The 23,301-nt window shown below is 34.4% G+C and overlaps 1 protein-coding gene across 4 annotated transcripts in view; it reads right to left on the bottom strand.

The window, feature by feature from the left end:
- Positions 1-6,599: 6,599 nt before the first annotated feature.
- The window catches only part of EPHA7 (EPH receptor A7), a 165,021-nt gene continuing 148,319 nt past the window's right edge, over positions 6,600-23,301 (bottom strand). For all 4 annotated transcript variants that reach the window (XM_082634292.1, XM_082634293.1, XM_082634294.1 and 1 more), the window contains exons 11-17: positions 22,373-22,558; positions 21,731-21,792; positions 20,055-20,264; positions 18,932-19,081; positions 10,620-10,813; positions 9,242-9,397; positions 6,600-7,097 (exon numbers count right to left, since the gene is read on the bottom strand). In XM_082634292.1, coding sequence (XP_082490418.1) covers positions 6,983-7,097; positions 9,242-9,397; positions 10,620-10,813; positions 18,932-19,081; positions 20,055-20,264; positions 21,731-21,792; positions 22,373-22,558 — 1,073 coding nt within the window. In that variant the 3' untranslated portion in view covers positions 6,600-6,982. The remainder of the gene's footprint in view (positions 7,098-9,241; positions 9,398-10,619; positions 10,814-18,931; positions 19,082-20,054; positions 20,265-21,730; positions 21,793-22,372; positions 22,559-23,301) is intronic.

The following is a 23,301-nucleotide window of genomic DNA, read 5'->3' as shown; positions in this document are numbered from 1 at the left end:
AGTGAGAAGTCTACCTCCTGAGTGTCAGTGAAGGCTTGGAGGAAACAACTATGAGTTGTGTATTGAAGATGGGGATTTCCCTCATGTAGAGAAGTGAGAGAGAATGTGAGAACGGAGAGCAATGCTGTGGAAGCATAGAAGGTGATTCTGTTGCTCTGATCCAGAAATAGAGAGTAATTAATTCATTCTTCAAGCATCAGGGCCAGACCTTGGTTCTGTAAACTCTATTCCCACCACATCCTTTTTTTTTTTCTGGTCAGAATTGCCAGTAGCTCTTTATTGCTTCTTCCGTTGCACTCAGCTTCTCCTAGCGGACTCTCCACATTTCCTGCAATTCATCCCTGCCTTTTATATACACTTTAATATATAATATTACTTGCTCCTTTTATATACGCTTTTGTATACGCTTTAATAAACAGTATTACTTGCTCCTTTGCAAACCTGAAGGATGGCATTCTTTGGTGTTTGCTGGTTTTATTTTTCAGGTAGATCAGAAGAGGTTTAATTGCTCCGTGTCTGCTGGCCCTGCACCACAACTAAGCTAACAGGCATTCCTTTATGAGAAACAGAGCCATCGAAATAGCATCAGGAGCCCATGCATTAACTCCTGTCTATTTCTCAGGTCAAGCTAAGCACGTATGTTTGTAAAGTCAGATTCGTGTGGTTTCTGTTAAGTTGGGTTCCGGTGAATACACTTGGAGCTCAGTGTGCAAGGGGTGATGATCTAAGTGGAAACATGGAATTACAATAACATATGACCAGCAGATCCCCTGCCCAGTAGATCCCTAAAACACTCGTGCAAATGTCAGAGCTGAAGAAAGCTGTGGGTCTCTTTCATTTAGAAAGAGAACATTTTAGCCACATATTCTGTCTGGTTTTCAATCTTAACAGTGCTTATCTCTAGCTAAATGACCAAGGGACACCAGGTTAAATTTAGAACTTTCTCTTGTGTTTTACTATAGGTCTAACCATCTGTGTAATAAGTGTCTGCAAATTCATGTCACTTTTAAAAAGTATGTGTGAGTTGTTTGCCTCCTTTCTGTGAATTGTGAAATATTTTAGAAATGTGATTTATATGAACACAGTTCTGCATATGTAGCTTAATTTTCTCTATTTGTTTTTCTCTAGTTAGCTGTCCAGTCATTCATTTTATTTAATTTTGGCTCCATAATGAAATGGTGAGACTTGAACAGTATGTGTTTGTCTTCTGCTAAACTAGAACCAACATTACCTAAAACAAATGTGCCTGTTGTTTCTTCCTCTGAGCATCTTTAAGACCTATGATTAATCATTCATTTAAAACGCACTGTGCATTCTTTTTTTTTTTTTTTTTTTTTTTGCGGTACGCGGGCCTCTCACTGTTGTGGCCTCTCCCGTTGTGGAGCACAGGCTCCGGACGCACAGGCTCAGCGGCCACGTCTCACAGGCCTAGCTGCTCCGCGGCATGTGGGATCCTCCCGGACCGGGGCACAAACCCATGTCCCCCGCATCGGCAGGCAGACTCTCAACCACTGTGCCACCAGGGAAGCCCCTGTGCATTCTTAAGTTATATATAAAAGTACAAATATACTTAATTAAAGTCTATGAATTTCAAAAGGGAAACAAAGATAACCTTCAGTAGTGGAAACCTGGGATATCTGAAATAATGAAATACATGTTGCAGGTTATTTCTTATGGAGATTTGCTTGTTATTCATGGAGGTTTAGAATAGACAACACCTCACTTGTTCCTGTGCCCAAATCATCAAATGCCAGCAGTTTGAGAATCCCTACTACTGTTACATACCTAAGGGGTTTCTAGTGCTGTCACAGACCCATGGAACACTAGACTAGATCTACTTATTGCTACTTACCAAAGTTTGTGAGATAGGTCCAGTTAAATTAGATCAATTAATTACATTTATTTTAACCTTATGGTCAATCAGAAGAGGTCTTTTATTGTTTAATAATAGATTTAATTACATTCAATCACTGAACTTGAAAAAAATACCCCCCTACAGCACTTAACTCTAATGAGGTTCACAGAAGCATCCTATTGAGATATTTTATTCTCTTGTTCGTATTCTTCAAGCTATGCTGAGATGCATTAGACAGAACAGTAGAGCAGCTAGGTAGGGGCTATTGAAGGGCCACTGCTACAAAGCCAAGAGCGTGCTTTTCCCTTCAGAGCAGATTGCAGGTTTGCCAGTCACCAGGCACTGTCTTTTATCATTTGTTAATATCAGTAGTTACAATCTTTTGAATTGAATTTAGGAATTTGATCACCTCTTTGATCCTCTCAGAAGCTTCTCTCAAAATTGATAGTGAGTTTTCACTGTAGCTAACAACATAAAACAAAGGGTAACAGTAGAAGATAAAAATACTTCAGCAAAAACTTGTTACTGATGATCACTGAAAGTATTAAAATCTAATTTTTAGTTAGTGATAGAACTTGTATATTCTTCATAACAGCTTTATACTTTTGGAGGAGAACGAGTGCTGGTAGAATAGTGTATTTTTGTACCACTTATAAATCCAGTACTTTAAGAGATCATTTGACTGTGTGTCAGTGTTTCAGGCTATGTAATAATCACTGTGTGAACTTCGTAAGGGCATTGCTTGTTGAAGAGTCAGGGACAGCCAAGACTTCAAGATTATCTTTCACCTTCAGTTCAGCCTACCCTGAGCCTCAGCATCAAGAGTGTGATAACTAGTGATAGCATGTTACCTGGTATCTGCCTAGTCTCATTTTTTGAAACATGTTTGGATATTTGTTCAGAGTTTGTAGAGCTTATGATGGTGATGCTGGAGAAAAGGGAGTGTTTAGTTTTCTTTATTTCAGGAGCAAGTTGGTCTGATCTAAGTCAGTGTCATTGATAAACAATCAGATAACCAGATTTATCACTTTTCCCATTTTCTCTGCACTCTGTTTGCATCCTGCAGCATCTTAAATGCAGAGACTCTCCAAGGTGCTGTATTATACCAAATGTAAGAAATATTTGTCAGGGTCTCATGACAAAGTATTACCTTTCCCATGCAAGTATTCTTGTTTTTGTTTTTGTTTTTTGTGGTACGCGGGCCTCTCACTGTTGTGGCCTCTCCCGTTGCGGAGCACAGGCTCTGGACGCGCAGGCTCAGCGGCCATGGCTCACGAGCCCAGCCGCTCCACGGCATGTGGGATCTTCCTGGACCAGGGCACGAACCCGTGTCCCCTGCATCGGCAGACAGACTCTCAACCACTGCGCCACCAGGGAAGCCCCATGCAAATATTCTTGTGAGTACCATGTAGTTGTAGATTCAAAAAAGAACAAAAGAGGTTTTAATTAAAATATTTGACAGTTTGGCTCTTTGAAGACATAGTCTTAACTTGTTATTCTGTAATAATTAGAGTGGAATTAAGTCTGTGTGCAGAAGGAGGGGGTGCAAAGGATAATAATTTTCTTCATATTCTGATTGGCTCCCTGAAATATTTAAATAAAACCTTTACGCTAAACATCTCCTTTCATGATATTGTGTAAGAAAATAAAGAATGAATAAGGGACATAAAGCAATCCACCAATGATTGGAGACAGGATTTTCTTTACATTGTCTAATAGACTCGTTTATTATTGTAAGCTGGTAAAAAGAGACTTATGCTTCGTGTTGAAGAAAGAGTTATTTGTGCTTGATACATTGAAGACACTGTTCAAAAGCATTTTGTCCTTATAAAAGGATGACCCCTGTAGTAATTCTTAGGCAAGGAGGGACAAATTCAACCAACAAAAAGCACATCTCTCCCCGAGTTCCCCATGATTTCTCCACATATAGCAAAAAAATACACATCAGTAATTTATTTGAACATGCACATCAGTGAGTAGCACAGTTCCAGGCTACTCAGGAAACAAAAGGGAGAATATCAGCATTACCTAAATAAAAAAGAGAGGTGACTTACACCATTTTAATTGTCTTAAAAACACGGATAAGAGGAGCAATTAAAATAGCATCCTAAATAGTACTAGCTAATGTAGATTACATAAGTATACAATATGATTCAACTCAGAGTGCTCTGACAAGCATAAACCACCAGTCCTAGTAAACAAGGCCCAGATCAACTGCCGAGAAAATGTTAGGTTCAGATGTAACAAAAGTTACTTTTATTTCAGTCCCGAATGCAAAACACAAGTCATGTGTGAAGACAGCATTCTAAAAAAGGTGGCTCTGTTTAAGCAAGGAGGCTGATTCCTTTTGCATTTTTATGACGTTTGAATTCTCTTTCTGACATTTGCTTTCTCTACCTTACCTCCCCTGAGCACTGATTTATCAAAAAACAAAAGAACAAAAAACAAAGAAAAAGGATTTCAAGGTGCAAGTTGTACATTCTTATCGTTATACCGTTTCATCTCTTTCTGGAAGACAGTATTACAATCAGCATTACAAGGTTAATTATTTTTCTCTGAATATCTGTTTCACATACATGTATTTCAAAATCATAATGTTGATTTGGAAAAGAAACCTACCAACGAGAGAGTGATGCGTCATACCCTTCCTATTGTGCTGTGTCTTTCCCATCCCTTCTCCCTTTCCCTGTAAAGAGCTGTAAAAAATTTAAGGCAGATGAGGTATATTGCTGAAGGAAAAAGTTATTTTTGAAAAAAAACTCAAAAAAACTTTTATTCTGCCCTTCTACTCAAGAAAGACTACTCAACTATAAATCTAGTGCTAGAAAAAAGCAGGAAAGACACCGTTTGCATGTACCCTACTATGTCTTCTATTTCTAGAATGGCTTTTTGTTAATTTAATTTGAATAGAAAAAATAAGCACCTTAAGCTATGAACAAGAAAAGAACTTCATTATTAGTGAGTCTAGAATCCAAACGGAATTAAGAACACTCACTCAAACTCTTTCACTCATTCTCACAAAGGCCAATGCTACTGATTAGAATTGTAAAGTGCTGTACTTAGTATAAACACTTGTATACACTGCAGACACTGAAAAATAACCCTCAAGCACATTGTTATAGTTCCAAAAATATATTTACAGTCTATTACAAAGATTACAAATGGAAGTGTCTAGGTGACTATATTATGCTAATTAAAATTATTTTACAGATTATTTCTCCTTAGGGACAAAAAACATTTTAGTGAAATTAAAATGATTTTTCTAGTCAATCAAAAAATAAATTAAAATATCAAACAACACTGTACAGTGATTTAAAAGAAAAAATAGGGGTGAGGAGGGGTTGGGACGCAATCCTTTTGAGTTTTTCTATAGCCATCTTTGGTCCTAAATGTGGGAAAACACATTATGTAACACTGAAAATACCTGTTCTTTTGTGATGCTCTGCAAGTAAAATAGAAAAATATAGTGCATTTTCAATGTATTCAGAGCCCACTACAGAGAAATGTGTGTACAAAACAAGACAGTATAAATAAAATTTACAAGTTTTACAAAGGAACATTTACAGGTTTTGTTTCTGTTATTTGATCGTTTGTTTGTGGGTGCCCACATTATCAAACAAGACCAATTAGGACCGATCCCTGGGATCTTTCTCTATTAAAATCACTATAAACAGCCCAATTCTCTTTGGAAATACAACAGTTCAATTCTGGGGTAGTTCATGATTTTCGTTACTTTTGAAAGCATTACTCACAATATGTATACATTCCTGAAATAGCTATAAAGACACATTTAATTATTGCTTATGAAATTCTAACACAGTAATCAAATAATATTGTTTAATAAAGCTTAAAGAAAAAGCCAGACCCTTCACCTCTTCCTTACATGGTAGAAAGCGTTCTTTCATTTAACAAGCTTCTCACATCAGCGTTCACATATAAAAAGACTTTTTTTTTTTTTTTAAACTGCAGTGGTGATATTCTGTGCAGCAAATTTGTTTTTGAAAGGTGAAAATTGTGAACTGCCCCTTTTATCATGCTTCAGAGTTCTAATAGAAAACTTAATTCTTTCCTTTCATGTTTGGACTGCATTAAACAGAATAGGATATAAAATATTTGTCAACTATTTCTCCTAAATTTCCTAATGTCTCGATATTGAAAAAATCGTGATGTGCTCAGATTAGATTTTAGATAACACTGGATAGTCTTGCTTTCAGAGACTTGCCTTCACCAACGTTCTTTAGATGAAGTGCCTCATCTTTTTTTTTTTTATAATCATAAACCTACAATTTGAGTTTTTATTAAGTTCTGTCTAGGAAAATCACTCTATAAACAATCTGTTAAAAGTGCCTTATAGTATTTATGGATCATTATTGCTTTTTTCATTGAAAAGATAGTGTGTTGTCAGACCTTTACAAAAAAATTTCCTTTTAAAAAATATCAGAGCGCTTGGCAACTTGCATTTTCTTGACTACCTGCCAATTAGCAAACAATATCAAAACAGCACTGATTAAACAAAATTAAATGGCACAAAAGGGATACCAATGTTCTGACAGAGATATATCTTCAATCATGCTATGCTTTTCTTTTTAATTGGAGATTCTTTCAAAGGTACCCAGTGTAGCAATGTGTCATGGATTAACACTACAAAGGTCCAAAGCTATAAACAACTTTCTAAAACAAAGTCCTTATGAAGAATAAACACAAATGATTTTAAAAAGGAATAGTCTGAAATCACGTATTTAAGGAAAATATTTCATTGATTTTAACAATAAGATCATGATTTTATTTGACAAATATATTCTTTCTTAAATTCTTTATGTACATTTTAAAAAGTCTATCAGATAAAAAGGAGGTTAGAGAGCTCAAGGTGTTTGGATGTTTTTCAGGTAGTACTTTGTTTATTGTCACTGCTGTTTTCCTGGCCACCAGTGGTGGATCCTAAATTCCCTTTTTATATATTCTGGTGGCACTTAGGAGTTCAAGTCTATAGGTGCTTCTTAAATCTTCTCTTCACTGTAGGAAGGACCCAGGATATCAACTGTCTGCTAGCAGCTTTCTACGCATATACTGAAGGCCAGTACTGTTCTCTCGTGGTCCATAGTCTCCCTCATAAGGGAGAAACGCTTATCACACTTGAATGCCAGTTCCATGTAAATGGAGCATTTGTGCTCTCATAGTCTGAATGCTGCTCATGATTTTCTTTTGATGGCCCACCAGTGTGATCCCTAAACTCATCACATCCCTGAAAAAGACAAATGCAGTTTTTATTAGTTACATTACAAAAATTTTATTTGGTAGTAAACTGTCATCAACTCTTTAATTAATATGTTTATCTTAGGCACACAGATCTTATCTTGGTGTTCTTGGATATTAAGATCCTATTCCCACAGTGGGTCGGATTGGCAACCTGCATCAACATTATCCTTTGTAAAACCCTGCTACTCAAGATCTCAATTTGTCCTGATCAGTTATTTTTAAACTATTTGACCTTTTTTTTTTAACAGTGTGAGGTGACTTTATTTTTTGGCTGCTATGCGCGACTTGTGGGGTTGCTCCCTGAGACCAGGGATCAAACTCGGGCCCTAGGCAGTGAAGGCACTGAGTCCTAACCACTAGACCACCAGGGAATTCTTTGATTTGACATTTTATTTAAGAAATGATCAAAGCCTTAAAATTATTATTAACTTAAGGTACAGCTAAGAAACGTTACTTGAAATGTAGTATTCTTGAGCCTAAGGAAAGTTTAAAACATTTCATTGTTTCAATAAGATACAGTATGAATGGAAACATTGCATGGCTCTAGTAGATCAAGAATCATCAAGGATCATACAAAGTATTATACTGAGTTTAATTAAGGTGTGGTAATCCTGAGCATATTATTGGTTGTATACTTCAGTTTAGTACCATCATTTGACCACATTTTGGAAAAAAAAATTCCTTAAAGTGTGCAATACCTATGTTTAATAGCCTAAATTTGCCATATGCCAGCTGTATCTATTAGCCAAAAAGACTGAGCTTAGGTATTTACAAGTAGCTAAAATATAGCCACAGTAGAGTACTGCGATATTTCATAGCCGTGGTCTAATAAGACCTTGAGAAGCACAGTTTTTCAGGGGAGTAGATTACTTTGGAGAGACAGGTGTAATTACATCAGCTCTACCCACGTGGTGTCCAGCAGAAAACCAAATGAGAGAGCATGCACATGCTGAAATTCATGTATATGCCATTTCCTGACATGCCAGGAAAGAGTATGTGATTGCTGGCTTTCTTCTCATCTGAAAAATGTGAAACACTTCTCCCAACAGTACATAAATAGCATCCCACTAATAGAACCTTGATAATTGTTTCCCATTTTCAAACACACTGACTGAGAAGAACTGCATTGCCTGTAAGAGTTATACTGCAGCCAAGGAAGCTGAGGTCCAGAGATACTAAATGTATTTCCTAAGACCACATAATCAGTTATAGAGCCGGAAAGAAATATTTAGTTCTTTTTACCTCCAGATCAGAGCAATTTTAAAAACTGTTTTATCAGGTCATTCTTCAGTTAAAAAAAAATCAATCAATCACAAACCTTCCAAAACTTAAGTTAAATTCTTATTACGGTTAATTGAATTAGGTGTCCTTTGACCTCTTCAGGAAGTGCTCATACTGGATTTCATAATGCATTTTGGTATTGAAATTTCAAGATTTTTAATATCTGATACAAACATGGTGAAAGAAATCCTCTTTTGCAATGGAGAAAGTTTCCCCAGTGACTAGGAATCTAAATAATACAGCAGGAGTTTGGGATTGATATGAATATACTGCTATATTTAAAATAGATAACCAACAAGGACCTACTGTATAGCACAGGGAACTCTGCTCAATACTCTGTAATAACCTAAATGTGAAAAGAATTTGAAAAAGAATAGTTATACATGTATAACTGAATTACTTTGCTGTACACCTGAAACTAACACAACATTGTTAATCAATTCTACTCCAGTATAAAATAAAAATTAAAAAAGATAGATAATACAGCAGTTAATGAAAGAGGAAGTCTCACTGGGTGGTGTTTTGAACTCTGGCTATGGAGACAAATTAGCTACCATTTACGATTGAGCCAGTTTAGGGCAAATATTTAAATTCTCTGAGCCTTAGCCTTGTCGTATGTAAAACTACTGACTTAATAAAATTGTTGCCATGAAGGTTAAAAAAAGATATTGTATGTTCAGAAGTCTGTTTAGCAAAATGCCTGGGACATAGTAGGCACTTATTAAAGAGACAATTTTCTCCCTGATTTTAGGGTTCATACCTCTTCAATATATGGAAGATGACCTAAAGTCTAATGTTTGGATTGCACCTGATACATTCTTCAATATAATTTTGCAGGTTTAAGCTTACTCGATAGTCATCCTGGCGACTGATTCAAGGGAGTTGTAGCCGGCTGCTGTGAAGTTATCTTTATATCTTTCCATCTTAATAGCTTGTAGCCATTCTCCAACTGAACAAAAGGCAGTGAAGTCAGGAGTGTTTTGATCCAAAAGAGGGCTTATTGGCCTGGGTGAGAATAATACAGAAAAGCAAATTTTTTCATGAATTACAAAAGAAAGCATGCCTTAGCCCCACAAAAATAAGGATATAAAAATAAAATTACATATTTAATTGATATTGTAATAACAAATAAACAGATATGTTAATAAAAATCTAATGTGTAAAGTTTGCCCAATAATTCCAAATTCCAAATGCATAAACAACAAGGTCCTACTGTAGAGCACAGAGAACTATATTCAATATCCTGTGATAAACCATAATGGAAAAGAATATGAAAAAGAATGTATATATACGGATAACTGAATCACTTTGCTGTACAGCAGAAATTAACACATTGTAAATCACCCATACCTCAATAAAACAAGTTTAAAAAAAAAACCTACTAACTACAAAATTTCTATTTTATTTAGATATGACGACCAGCAGATTGCATCTTCCATGTACTTTTCAGAGTATGGCCAACAATATTTGTAATCAGTAAATATTTGTTCATTTGCTTCTCTGAAAGTAACTGGGAGTAAAGAAAACACATCTGGCTGTGGACTAACTTGTTCAGAGGGTGCTTTTGAGAACATAATGCACCCACTGTACTAATGGCACCCCTTGTGCGCCTTGTGAGTTCATACATCTCCGCAAGGGCCTGACTACAGTACAGACAACAGAGCAACAGGTCTACCTGGAAGCTGAAGCCGAATAACTACTAATCTAAATTACCATTACCATGAAGCATGTATGGGGTGGTTAGGTTATTTTTAATGGGTATACCTCTTAAATCATGTATTGAATTACCTAAATAATCTTTAACTTCATGGAATCATTTTACTATGAAACTCAAAGCAAAACAATCCAATAGATAATATGGATATAATAGAAAACTAGGGCAACAGCAATAAAAATCCATGTAATATTGATAATTTGAAAATGTGAAGTGCCACCTAACCACACAAATCCACTTGAGAATTTTTTCTAAAATGACAGCCAGTGATATTGATCATAAATTTTATTTAAGGCAATAAAAATGAATAGATCTCTTTAAACACTGATTTAACTAAGGCAAGCCATCTGAAAAGAAAAAAAAATAAAAACTTCTATAAAGATAAGAAATTTAATATGGACTTTAATAATTTAACACAAATGTCGATTTGCCATTGGGGTGGGTCTGAGGAGATAAATGGTTCATATGAAGTTTGAATTTCTCCCAGATTTCATTTCTTTAGCTATTTCTTACCTACTACACGTTCCCAGGGGTGTCTTCAGACTATTTGGGTTTCGAATCATTTTGTCTAGAATTCCAACTATCTGTTCAAACTTTGGCCTTTCCGCACGTTCCTTCTGCCAACAATCCAGCATCAGCTGGTGCAGCCCAGCTGGGCAGTCCATGGGTGCTGGTAAGCGATAACCTTCTTCTATTGCTTTTATAACCTAATAGCCAAAAGGACATTAAAATATTACTGACTGAGGTTCAATTATAATCAAATGAATTGCCCAGGAGGCAAAGTGATTTATCCAGATAAGAGTAAAGTACACTGCTATGCAAAAGACTTACTTATTTTTTCCAAAACATCCATGGATATTAAGCATGCTATTAAAGGGTGCATGAAGCGCAGGGTATGATGACATTTCCTAGTTAATTCAGCAATAGGGAGCAGCAATTAAGCTCACCCAGGGCGCAACAGATGGAAACTTTTTTAATGTCATCCCAGAGGTTTTCAAAAGGGAGAATGTTAACGGAACGATTTTATTGTATATAGATGTTCATGTACATATCTTCCCATACATTTATGAATTCCTCAAGTTGTAAAAAGAAGGTCTGAGTTACCCAGAATTAGCCCCTACCACAAAGTTTCACTTTTTGAAGAGTTCAAATGATACTTTTCAACAAGATATCCAAATATGTGAATGTACTATAACAGAAAATGTTACCAAGCACACCATTATTTTAAACAATATGAAGCTTATATACTGACGAAGTGTATAATGTTACAAGATACAGTATTGTGCTAGAACCAATTTGTACTCTTCATAAAGGTGATTGGATCACTTCCCAACTCCAAGTCCCGTGACCTCACACAGGCAGATTGAAACCAGCCTTGGGGGATGGAGGGAGGGAAGTGTTATACCAGGAAATTGGGAAAGGTTACAAATCAGTTTCCCACTCAGAGTGCTGGCTGTTAAACTTTTATCAGCACATCATTAACCGTTTACATCTATTAAAAGCCTAAGAGGCTATTTGTATCAATCGTTGAATGTTAATGCAAACTAAGCCTCCATAAACATTTGTACACGGCAATCAGAAAGTCCAAAACTTACTTATTTAGACTTGGGTTTTTTATTTATATGGAAAGCAAAAAAGATTTTAAAATCAGACATTGTTACAAATCTGAGCAGCACAGGGAAAATAATAGGAAAGCAAAAAAACACAAATAAGAAGGACTTGTAAAACATCAAAATATTATTCAAGAGGGATTAACAAATCCTTTGATACTAACATAATAGTAATAGAAATGTAGGAAAAAATGGCTCTCTGGAAAAAAAAAAGAGGTAACCCTGAGTTTTTGAAGAAAACAGGACTAAAGTAGTCAGACAAAAGCTGGCTTTAAGAAACGTCGATGAACAATATTTGTAGGGAAACATATCCTTAAGATGCTTGCTGACATTCAAGAATAGCACATTAAAATGTAAAAGGTTGTAGGATGGAATAAATAAAGTAGCTAGCATCAACAATTTTTAGAGAAAATACTCTGTATAAGAAAAACCGTGTCCACTTTTCTTTAAGGAAAAATTATATATGCAGATTGATAAAGTTTAAAAGGTAAAGAGATAAACTTAGAGTAATTTTTGAAAAATTTCATAAGTATAAAATCTTCAACCCCAAATCTCGCCTGATCACTAGGCTGTAAGTCCAATAGTTTACTAGATATCTTCCCCTGGATTTTCCATAGGAACTTCATACTTTATTTAAAATTGAATTTTTTACCTTTCCCCAAAGCTCTTACTCTTTCAATCAATTAATGACATTTCCAGTCATCCCATCCAGAGAGCTGAAATGAGAACAATCTAGACTCTCTTACATGCACAGCAATTAGTCACCACTTTCTGATGATACTACTTCCTAAATACAATATACTCAAATGGTAGAAGTATTTTTTCGTATATGTATACGGATATCTCTGTGTGTGTGTGTGTGTGTGTGTGTGTATACACATACACAATGCTGTAATTGGAAATGGCTTTACTCTGAAAATTAGGTTAGTGGGTCGGTGAAAATTATTTATTTTTGCTTATGTACTTTTGTTTTAAAGCTTATTTACCCTAAAGTTTATTATTAATTTTGAATACAACAATTTTTAAAATGTTACCTTTATATTTGTTTTATTAAATTGGTATGGGATGGGGTTCGTGTGGTAGAAAATACCATGAACATAACAGATTAAAATACAACACATAAATATATATTTATTTTTGCAGTAATGGAGCCATTATCCCGTAGGTATGTAGTTAAGTCTTTACCAAGTCTCACACTATGGGATCTTTCCTTCAGTACTTTATTTTGAATAACAGCTATGGAGAAAACACCTTAGCGTTAAGTGACTTTAATCATGTTGGTATTGAATGCTAGTGAAAGTCATATGAGAGAAGTTTTAAAATTTTCCTGTTTATGACTCTGTAACCACAAATGTTGGATACCATTGTAAACATTCCTCTATAATATCCCTTTAAAAAGCACACAAGAAAACATACACAAATGGGACCTCTGTAAAGATCACCAACATATAACTACAAGAGGAATTAAATTAAAAGAAAAATTTTAAATGCAGAGAATTTCATGTGGCTTTGTATAAGACTCCAGGGACAGCGCTATTTTAGGATTCAAAGGTGCTCTATGTTAAGCAAGTTAGATAAAACTAAAAATAATGTGCTTTGGAAAGCTGGATTAAGTTATTTAGACAGTAGCTTAAGTTGTGAATAAGTAAATAAATAACTGGTAAAACTTTATATATTCAAAATGACCAAATAGTAAACATTTTTTTTTTTTTTTTTACAGGGAAGAGTGGCTTTCCTCTATTTTGAGGTTGCTTGTATCTGAACATATGCAGTATTTTTCTGAATTGATGGGACTCCACTCCCATGCTCATAAGATTGGGGCAATGCTTACTATTTTCTACCACCTCCTATTTCCCCACTTGTAGCTTTTTCTCAGAAGTTCTGAAAGGAACAATGCAGGTAGAGAAATCTTTCCTTTTTTATTTCCCTCTAAATAATCTTTTAAATGTACATCTAAACCTTATCATGATCCTCTTGACAAAATACCCTTCAACAGCTCTCCAATTAGAATTCTTTGGCTTTGAGCACAATATATTCTTAAATCTTTGTGCCAGTGAATAAAGTAACATGAAATAACTCTTACAGAATGAAAGAGTTAGTAAACTTCTGTAGTTATCCTATTGCACTACAGAAATTTGACGATTCCTAGTATTAGAACAGAGAACATTTATCAACACAAAATGAAGCTTCTAGCTCTCAAAAACACAGTGGTTTACAAATTTTTAAAGGAGCAGCAGCAAAGTATAATTAAAATAAGAGATGCTCTGGACTGGGAATGGACTTTGGGACTCCAAAGTTGCCATTAACAATCATGCTCCTACCTACAGGGGCACCAGAGATACGTGCTGGGAACCTTGGTCTCTATAGAGCATAGTTTGGCATAATTCAAGGCAAGCCTGTTGAGGATAAACCCGCCCTCAAGGGATGATTCAGCCAGGAACTGAGACTTGAGGTTCCGCAGGTTTTATCTGGTTAGCCTGCCAGAGAAACAAGTTATATTTTAAGGATACAATAATCATAGTAAATATTTATTGAATACTTACTATACGATTAACATTGTTTTAATTATCTCATTTAATCTTTACAAAAACCTTATTAGGCAAGTATTATTATATTGATTCTAGAGACAAAGAATCGGAGGTGCTGAGAAGTTAAGCACAGGGAAAACATCACATAGCTGTCAGTAGAAGAGACAGAATTTGATGGAGGCTGTCTGACCAGAGCCCATGCTGTTGAGAGCTGCATTCTATTTCCAACTGGGAAAACAAAAAGTGTGCTGTGCAAATAGTTACACGTTCTCAGAAACAAGAAAACACACAGTAAGATGACCGATCCTACACTTCTTAAAGTGTTATGTAATTATCCATGGAATTCATTTAAAACATCTTTTTTGTGAAATTACTAGAAACCCCTTGGATTTGCCTGGCGAGATCTAGCCTTAGCATTATAATAAAAGTCAAAGAAAAAAAGGAAAATATTCACAGCAATTTCTAATTCTAGATCATTCCCAGAGGAATAGGAAGTGACTGGGGTAAATGACACTTTAAAAGAACACTGGGATCCAACAGGGGACATTTCTTAAACTGCAGAGAAATACTTGGAAAACACACATTTGCTTGCCGAGATGTATTTCAGTATTACTACAGTATGACACTAGTTAAGAGAAAAAGGAACACAGACAGACCCCATGATAATGGGCCTATAATAACTCAAAATGGGAGATAATATGATTGGTTTCTGTTCTCCACTTATGCCCATTTTCATCTCATTAACCTCACAATAACATGACCCACATTTTATGCAATTAAATATTTTGGACCCCACATACAGGATTACAGCAAAGTTTTACCCAAAAATCCACAATTTTTTATATCTTAATATAAAAAAAGTAATAAATCAGTGGTGACTTTTAAAAGGAAAAGTTGAGGGCTCACAGCTTAGCTGAGAATAAACTTAGTTACAGGCATATTATATTTTCAAGGCTCTTAAATGTCTTTTCATGGACCACTTTAAAGAATTATCTTTATGTCTCCTATCCTTATGGATGCTTAATTTTTTTACCATCCTTGTGACTACCTACCAGTAAATTGGATGATTTATTGGCCTACCTTAAGGTAAGAAGAAATGACTTTGTTGAGTACTATAAACAGGAAAAAAAGTAATCCATATAATGAAGAACTTTAAAATTTCATAATTTGACTATGAAAATTATATTCGGACTAATTAAGACATAAATTCAATTAAAAGAGAGCTGCTGTGAATGCCAAATATAAGTATTTCCAATTTGTGTATTATGTATTATATTTGACTGCATTTATACATATAAGTTCTGTCTTTGAAAGGTCATTAATGGAAAGGGCTAAACACCTACAGATTTTAAAGAATGAAAGTTGGAAATTTATTGGGAAAGCCTACCCTCTTGGTTTTAACTGCAAATACCTAGATTCTAATTGCTTCCATTGCAGTTAAAACTCAGGAAATGTATGGGCACATGAAAAACAATGAGCAGTAATCCTGTGATAAACCTATTTGGGTGTGGTTAACTTTATACATATGCATATTATCTTTTCCCAAGATTTTCTTGCTTATTCCCTGCTTTAGAGTGCAACTAAAGCCTCCTGGCACTATCTACCTCACTGATTTTACAATATAGTCAGCCCTCCATATCCTGGGAGGATTCTACATCTTCAGATTCGGCAGCCATGGATGAAAACATTTCAAAAGAAAAAGGAAAACCAGAAAATTCCAAAAAGCAAAACTTGAATTTGCCACACACCAGTAATTATTTGCACTGCATTTACATTGTATTCACATCTACTTACATAGTATTTATATTGTATTAGGTATCATAAGTAATCTAGAAATAATTTAAAGTATACAGGAGGATGGGCACAAGTTTAGTGCAAATACAATGTCATTTTGTATAAGGGACTTGAGCATTCTCAGATTTTGGTATCTGCCAAAGTCCTGGAACCAATGTCCCATGGATACTAAGGGACTAGTATCTCTTTTTTATTTCTTCAGAGTGATCACAGAAACCTCACTTTATTTAGCTTTCAGCCTAGAATTCTGTGGAGTTCCTGACAAATATTAACTATCAACTTAGATCTTGTTCTCATGGTGACTTAAGAAAAGACTCTTGTAATCCAAGGTATTGAAATTTGAGGGCTTTCTAAAATCCCTAACAAATTTCTAGCAACTAAATTTAAACAATATAAAGTGAGTTGATTAAATCAAGGGTGATTCTCTCCATCAATCTAGACTGATTTTTTAAATATTAATGTCTCTGAATATCTGATGAAAACAACATTCCCAGAAAAATAACATATATTCACATATACAGAGGATTTCCATATGCATCAGGGAGTTGGCAGGTCACTTAAGTCTCTCCATGGTCTCCTACCCAGAGACTCCAAGAAAAAAGTTTTTCTCTAGAGAATTTTTTTGCTAGAATGGAATTCATTATTTTAAATTATCCAGTTTTCCCCACCATTTGTATATTGAAGATTAAACATATAATTGCTCAAATACCAGTTTAACATAAGTATAAAATAATGAAAATTATGCTTTAAGAAGAATATTAATATCAATTTCACTATAAAAACTGAACTGCATAGGTAATTTCTTGTGCTTGAATTTAATAATTTAATAATTCAGACATTTGTGATTAAAAAAAGAAGAAAGATGGTGCTAAAATATTCTAGGTCAGAAGTAAACTTCATTATGCCTATAAAAATTTCATTTGATCAGTAAAAATATTTATTAATGCTTGATAGACTAAATATACATTTATGATATTTAATTTTCAAAAAAAACAACAGGGAATACTAAAAATTAAATTGAAGATATTTTTTTCTTCTTAACCATTTCTATTATTTATTTTTAGAAGTTAAGGGAACTTCGAATTTAAGTCATCTTATATTCCTGTCATTCCCTTTATGTTTGAATCTAGTACAGAAGGAAGGTGTCAAAAGAAATGAAACTCTACCGAGTGTCTAGGGAAATGTAAATATTTCTCTTTCTCTGCCCCAAGGATTTGTTTGCCCACATTTTGACAGTCCATGAAATCTTTGACACTGAGACCTGTCAAATATTAACAACTTTGCCTCTGCCAAACGGACTCATCATTCAGACTTTTATCTTTGAAAAACCAAAACCAAAACCAAATAAACAAAAAACCCAAATAAAAAAATTTTATGTCATTATTCAATTCGAAATAGCAAAAGATTTCACTGATTTCAAAGCTCCCCCTCTTTAGGCTGTGAATTTTTCAGCCAATGCAAAAATTTGTTAAAAAATGTATTGAAAATTACCGTACCAACAAGCAGTCTCATTTTAGTTGTCTAAAAATAGCTATTTATAAGTTTTAAGAACCATAGGAACTTGATGTGGAAAAGTCTAAAATAAAAAAGAGCTACTAATTTTATATAACAATGATCATGATCTGTTTTTGAAAAATAACTCAACTTTAATGTTAGTCAGCGTCTATTGCTGTCCATGTTTATAGTACCTCGAGAATTGACTACTCCAAACCGGTTTGCTTGTCACATCCTTCCTTTCAATGGTAATATAGAATTTCTTCAAGCACCACTTATTTTTTTACTCTATTCTTCAAGAGCATGCATTTTTACCATTTCCAAATTCCTTCAAAAAAAAGCTTTCATCAATTTGCCCCAACCTAAACTTCATTTCAAATCAATTAACGATGTATGCATCTCCCTTATAGGAGATGCAGAGGAGTCTATTTGGTTGGTCCCTATACACTTCACTAAGCCTTTATTTCTGGACTTTCCAAAGGGCTCCCTTGGTGAATTCTCTAATCAACTATGAACCAAGGTTTTCTCCATATTTCTAGTTCAAATCCAGGGTACCTTCCTAGATTTTACATTTGCTCTACTTTTAACTAAATTTCACTCATATTTTCAATAAATTAAGCCATATGAATCTGCCAGTACTTGAAAGCTTCTGGCTTATAAAAATGTTAATTTCATAAAATTCAACTTAGAGAAGCAAATATTTACTTGCACTTATGCTATATTGTTTTATAAATGGTTTCTTGGTGTGAGATGCATATCAAGAACTATCATCAGCTTCTTAAAGGATAACAACGTATCTTATGCCTTAGTAACAAGGTACACATTTAATAAGTTGTATTTTTAGAAGAAATTTCCAAAGATAGTCTTATTGTGATTACATTCTAAAATATCACTATGAAACAACAATATTGGTCATAAAATCTAGGTTATCTCATGAAATTAAAATTTAAGTAAATCAATCAACAATAGATACTTTAAACAGATTTTATCAGGAAATTAGAAAAAGAAAGACAAGCTTCAACAACAAAATCAAACACAACTTTCCTCACCCTCCCCTCCACAAATGATTCTTTTATTCATGTGACTCTCCCAGGTGTGCAAGCTCAGCATGATTACCTTTATTAAGGAGAAATATCCTTTGCAGGCTTCTATTATGTCCAGAGAATTTAAATAAAAAAAGAAAAAGCAATTCTTCAAAATGAAGACAAAATGAAATTAATTGAACCACTAATTTATGGTAATTATTGTGGTAATTTGTGGTAATAATTGTGAAAACTCAGCAATCATCTTTTTATGATTCTATAAATTTTCTTCTTATGAGCCATTACCTACACGTTCCCATAATATGAATATTAATGTATTAAATAAATCCTTTTTGTTTAAGTAGTGTAACACCTACATCTTGATTTGACATGTCCCAATAAGGTCTTTCTCCATAAGACATAACTTCCCACATGACTATTCCATAGCTCCATACGTCACTGGCTGATGTGAATTTCCGGTATTGGATGGCTTCAGGTGCTGTCCACCTCACTGGAATTTTTCCACCCTGTATAAAAAGAAATTGACAGTTTAAGTATGTATAATAATGTATAAAACATTTATAGCAGAACCATTAAACTACAGTTAAACACTTGTGTATTTGGTTGGCAATTCAGCAGTATCAGGTCTATTCATCTTGAATTTCTCTAAGTGCATTTAAAGTTACTAATCTGTTTTTTGTTTGTTTGTTTGTTTGTTTGTTTTGCAGTACGCGGGCCTCTCACTGTTGTGGCCTCTCCCATTGCGGAGCACAGGTTCCGGACGCGCAGGCTCAGCGGCCATGGCTCACGGGCCCAGCCGCTCCGCGGCATGTGGGATCTTCCCAGACCGGGGCACGAACCCGTGTCCCCTGCATCGGCAGGCGGACTCTCAACCACTGCGCCACCAGGGAAGCCCCACTAATCTGTTTTTTAAAATGTCACAGTTAAGTTTTCATTTTTAAGGCAAATCAATAATGGACCTATGTGGTTGTAGGGCAAGAGTCTAGTCGAAATGACAATGACAAATTAGACAAAACAGCTACTAAAATGGAATGAAATATTGGAATATTAATAGTATATAAGTAAATCCTCATATTTTCCCTTTCTCTAATCTTACAAAAGTTATAAAAATTAGCATAGTTAATCTTTTATTAAAACCTTTATTAAAATGGGATTATATTTTTCTGCTACAATTATGACTGCTAGTAACCAAATGTTGTATGTGTATATTATTTATATGAACATCCCAATATAAAATAAGCTGTTCTCATTTTTATCATTACTTCTCATCTTAGCTTATATGTAGATTGTAAAAGCAACAAAGATTCATCCAAAAGGAAAAAAATAGCAAAAACAAAAAGCTGAGATCAGTTTGCCTCTTTTCTCCCATTTAGTTTTGTATTATTAGGCCCTGCCTAATAATTTTAGGAAATAAATTTTAGGAAATAATTAGGAAAATTGCAGGAATATGAAAAGGTGCAGTAATAGACTTTTTCTTACAGTCGTTGTATAGACAGCTTCTGGATCGTCCTCTATAACCCGGGACAGGCCGAAATCTGACACTTTACAAACAAGATTGCTGTTGACAAGAATATTACGAGCTGCAAGGTCCCTGTGAACATATCCCATATCGGCCAAATATCTCATTCCAGCAGCAATTCCTCTCAGCATTCCTACCAACTGAATGACTGTAAATTGCCCATCGTGTTTCTACAGGAAGACAAAAATGAAAGTCCAGTTAGCTATACTTTGAAAGGGAAAAAAATCACCATGAAAAATGTCTGCACCCTAGTCATTTTCTGTTGTATACTAGGAATCACCAGTTAATTTTCTATGTAGTGTAGACACTTGTGAAAAACATAACAGGTGCTGATTTAACTTGATAGGTAATATAAAATAGAGTTCTGATAATCATTTAGTTATTTATATGGATGTGTTGTTAACATTAACTAATCATAATTTCAGATTGTGCAAATCCAAAAGTATATGCTAATTTTTAAATCGAAGTTAGGGAATGGCATATATAAAAAAATGATCCCTGACAGCTGTTTTCCTCACTTGCCAAAAATTGCACAAATAATCTAAAAATATAAGAGGGATAAAGATACATATGTTAGCTTTATTTCTCCAAATGGTAAAAAATATAAAGGTGAAAAAACTTTTGAGTAAAGATGAAGAGAAACTAAGAGGTAGAAAAGGATTATACTGGCTGACTTGGTTTTCATTTTATACTTTTCACTGCTATCTGTAGGTACATTACTTATAACCAAGATTCTCTAAAATACATGTACTAGCAAGTAGAATTGAGCACTCTTTGTAACCAAGTGGCCACCATATATTTTTAACCCACAGATTTCTCCAATTGAATTACAGATACGGTGCATGAGGACCATGGATTGAGCAGATGAGCTTGCTAGGTGATGCTTTCTTCCAGAGAGTTGACAGTTATGCATATCATCTTGCATGTCATATGCAAGATGACAGTTGCATCTTGCATATCATCAAGATGCAGCAATAAAGACCTCTCAAAATCCTCTGAATCCTTATTAAACTTAGTTGAACTTATCATTCTAGATCATGTATGTTCTCATTATTTTCTCTTTTCCATTTGAAAAAATGTTAACATGTGTTCACGTTCTTAGGTGGAAAGTCTCTGAATGTAAAAATACGTATGTTTTTACGCTTAGAATGTATTATTTATACAAATAACATACTTGTAACTCTAAAAAGGTTCATTATTCTTTATTTTAGGCTCGGTGTTCACATAACAATATAACAGAAATGGTTCCACAGAGCAGAGCTGGGATCATCCTACCAACATTGAATGGCTATCTCACTTCTCAGTCTTCCCTGCATTACGTCTGTATTTCATTTATAATTGTACTGAAAAAGTAAAATGCTATGCTACAACAGGTATTCAAATTACAGGGCTTCAGGTATCCTCCATACTTGTGGTAATATGTCAATGGAAACTATTTTTTAACTACATTGTATCCTTAAATGCTCAAAAATATTCTAGTTCAATCCAGTCTAAGACTCTTTGAATCTGCTTTTCAAAGACAATTTTGTGACCTGTTAAAGTTTATACTTTTCACATTTTACAATGCAAAGAAAAGTTTAGAAAATTACATTGGCAGCATGTATATTTAGAATGGGAGAATAACTTTGTTACTTACCCTGAGAAATGCATCTAGGGCTCCATTTTCCATGAATTCTATTACAATCATGACCGGTTTCCCTAAAATTACAAAAATATATCCATAAGAAAAAACAGTGTTGCTTCCAAAACTGTAATCTAAACTTTGTATTTATCCTCTTTCTCACTCCGGATAAAACACATGGTGCTCTTTTGAAAGACTGACTGGGTGAGTGGTGAGTATTTCTAACGCCTTTAGTGCTGCTAAATGCAAAGCGTCATTAACTGTCTGTTTGGAATGTGGTCATGATTCACAAAATAAAACAGTAAAAGTCAATGTGTTCTTCTGACTCCTGCTTTGTGAATAAAACTCAGAGAAAATGACACCTTACAGAAAATGTGAAGACTAAACTGTATTACTTTTGTGGCTTTGAAGCTAAATGAAAATATCTGTCACTCCATCTATCTATCAGATATATTCTTTAGCTCTAAACCTGCATTCATTTATCCTGATTTTTCTTCTGAGATGGTAACACAAAGAAAATGTAGTCGGTTACATATCAAGAAAAAAAAATTCATTAAGAATATGCAATGTATTTACAATTTGAGTTTTTACTATCTATGAAATAACACTAATTTCTGAGTGTTCACTGGATAAATGAAATATATAATCAATATCTACCTCTTGTAACAACCCCTTCCAAATGGACAACATTTGGGTGGTCAAACTGCCCCATGATGCTGGCTTCACATAAAAAGTCTCTCCTTTGTTTTTCTGTGTAACCAACTTTCAGGGTTTTTATGGCTACCGCAACATCTCTTTTCCCTGGAAGTTTCAAACGACCACTGCAGACTTCTCCAAATTCTCCTGAAGTAACAGAACAGGCAGGTGTGTTTTAATTTCAGAAATATTTCCTCTCTCAAAGTGAATGCATTAAATTCTTTAAAAGCACTTTTAAACTTTCCTAAACTATCTGTTACACAAACTATTATTTTTTTTTTAACTGGGTTAACAAAAACTCTTTCAGAAACAACATTCAGGTTTGAAATATGCTGCATAATGTACTCTGCTTACTAGAGTATAAGGGCACATTAGCAAATTCTAAACATTGCTGTTGTTTTCACAGCTTGAGAAGCAAATACTTCTCAAAGATTTAAAAATCTGGAATTCATATCTACTTATGTCTGCTAGATTGAATGGACTTGATCCAAAAATGTATAATTATTCTGAAGATACATTGTATCCATAGAAAATAATGCTCCTTTAAAATAATTCATACATATTAATTTTCTACATGGAATTACACAGCAGAACAGCTAATACCTAAAGCTTAGCAGGAAGGTGGTAAATCAAGGCAGAGGAAATGTATATTCCAGCAAAATTTGCAACATTCTAATTATTTTAAATACGAAGTCATTTCTGGGACAGGTCAGAACTATTATGAAATAGCTTATAATAGAACGATATCTTAAAAATCCAACAGAAGACAAAAGATACACGATTCTCTGCACCACATGCTTCTTTTTCACTTTTTTCTTAAGATTTCATAAATAAGTACAGGCTCATTGCTTCTAACAGTTCAGGTAAATGCAAAGGTTCTATACTTGAGT

This window comes from Mesoplodon mirus, assembly GCF_964341445.2.
Source record: "Mesoplodon mirus genome assembly, chromosome: 10".
Classification (NCBI taxonomy): Eukaryota; Metazoa; Chordata; class Mammalia; order Artiodactyla; family Ziphiidae; genus Mesoplodon; species Mesoplodon mirus.
Note: the sequence above shows the minus strand (reverse complement) of the source record. Positions and strands in the feature narration are given on the sequence as shown.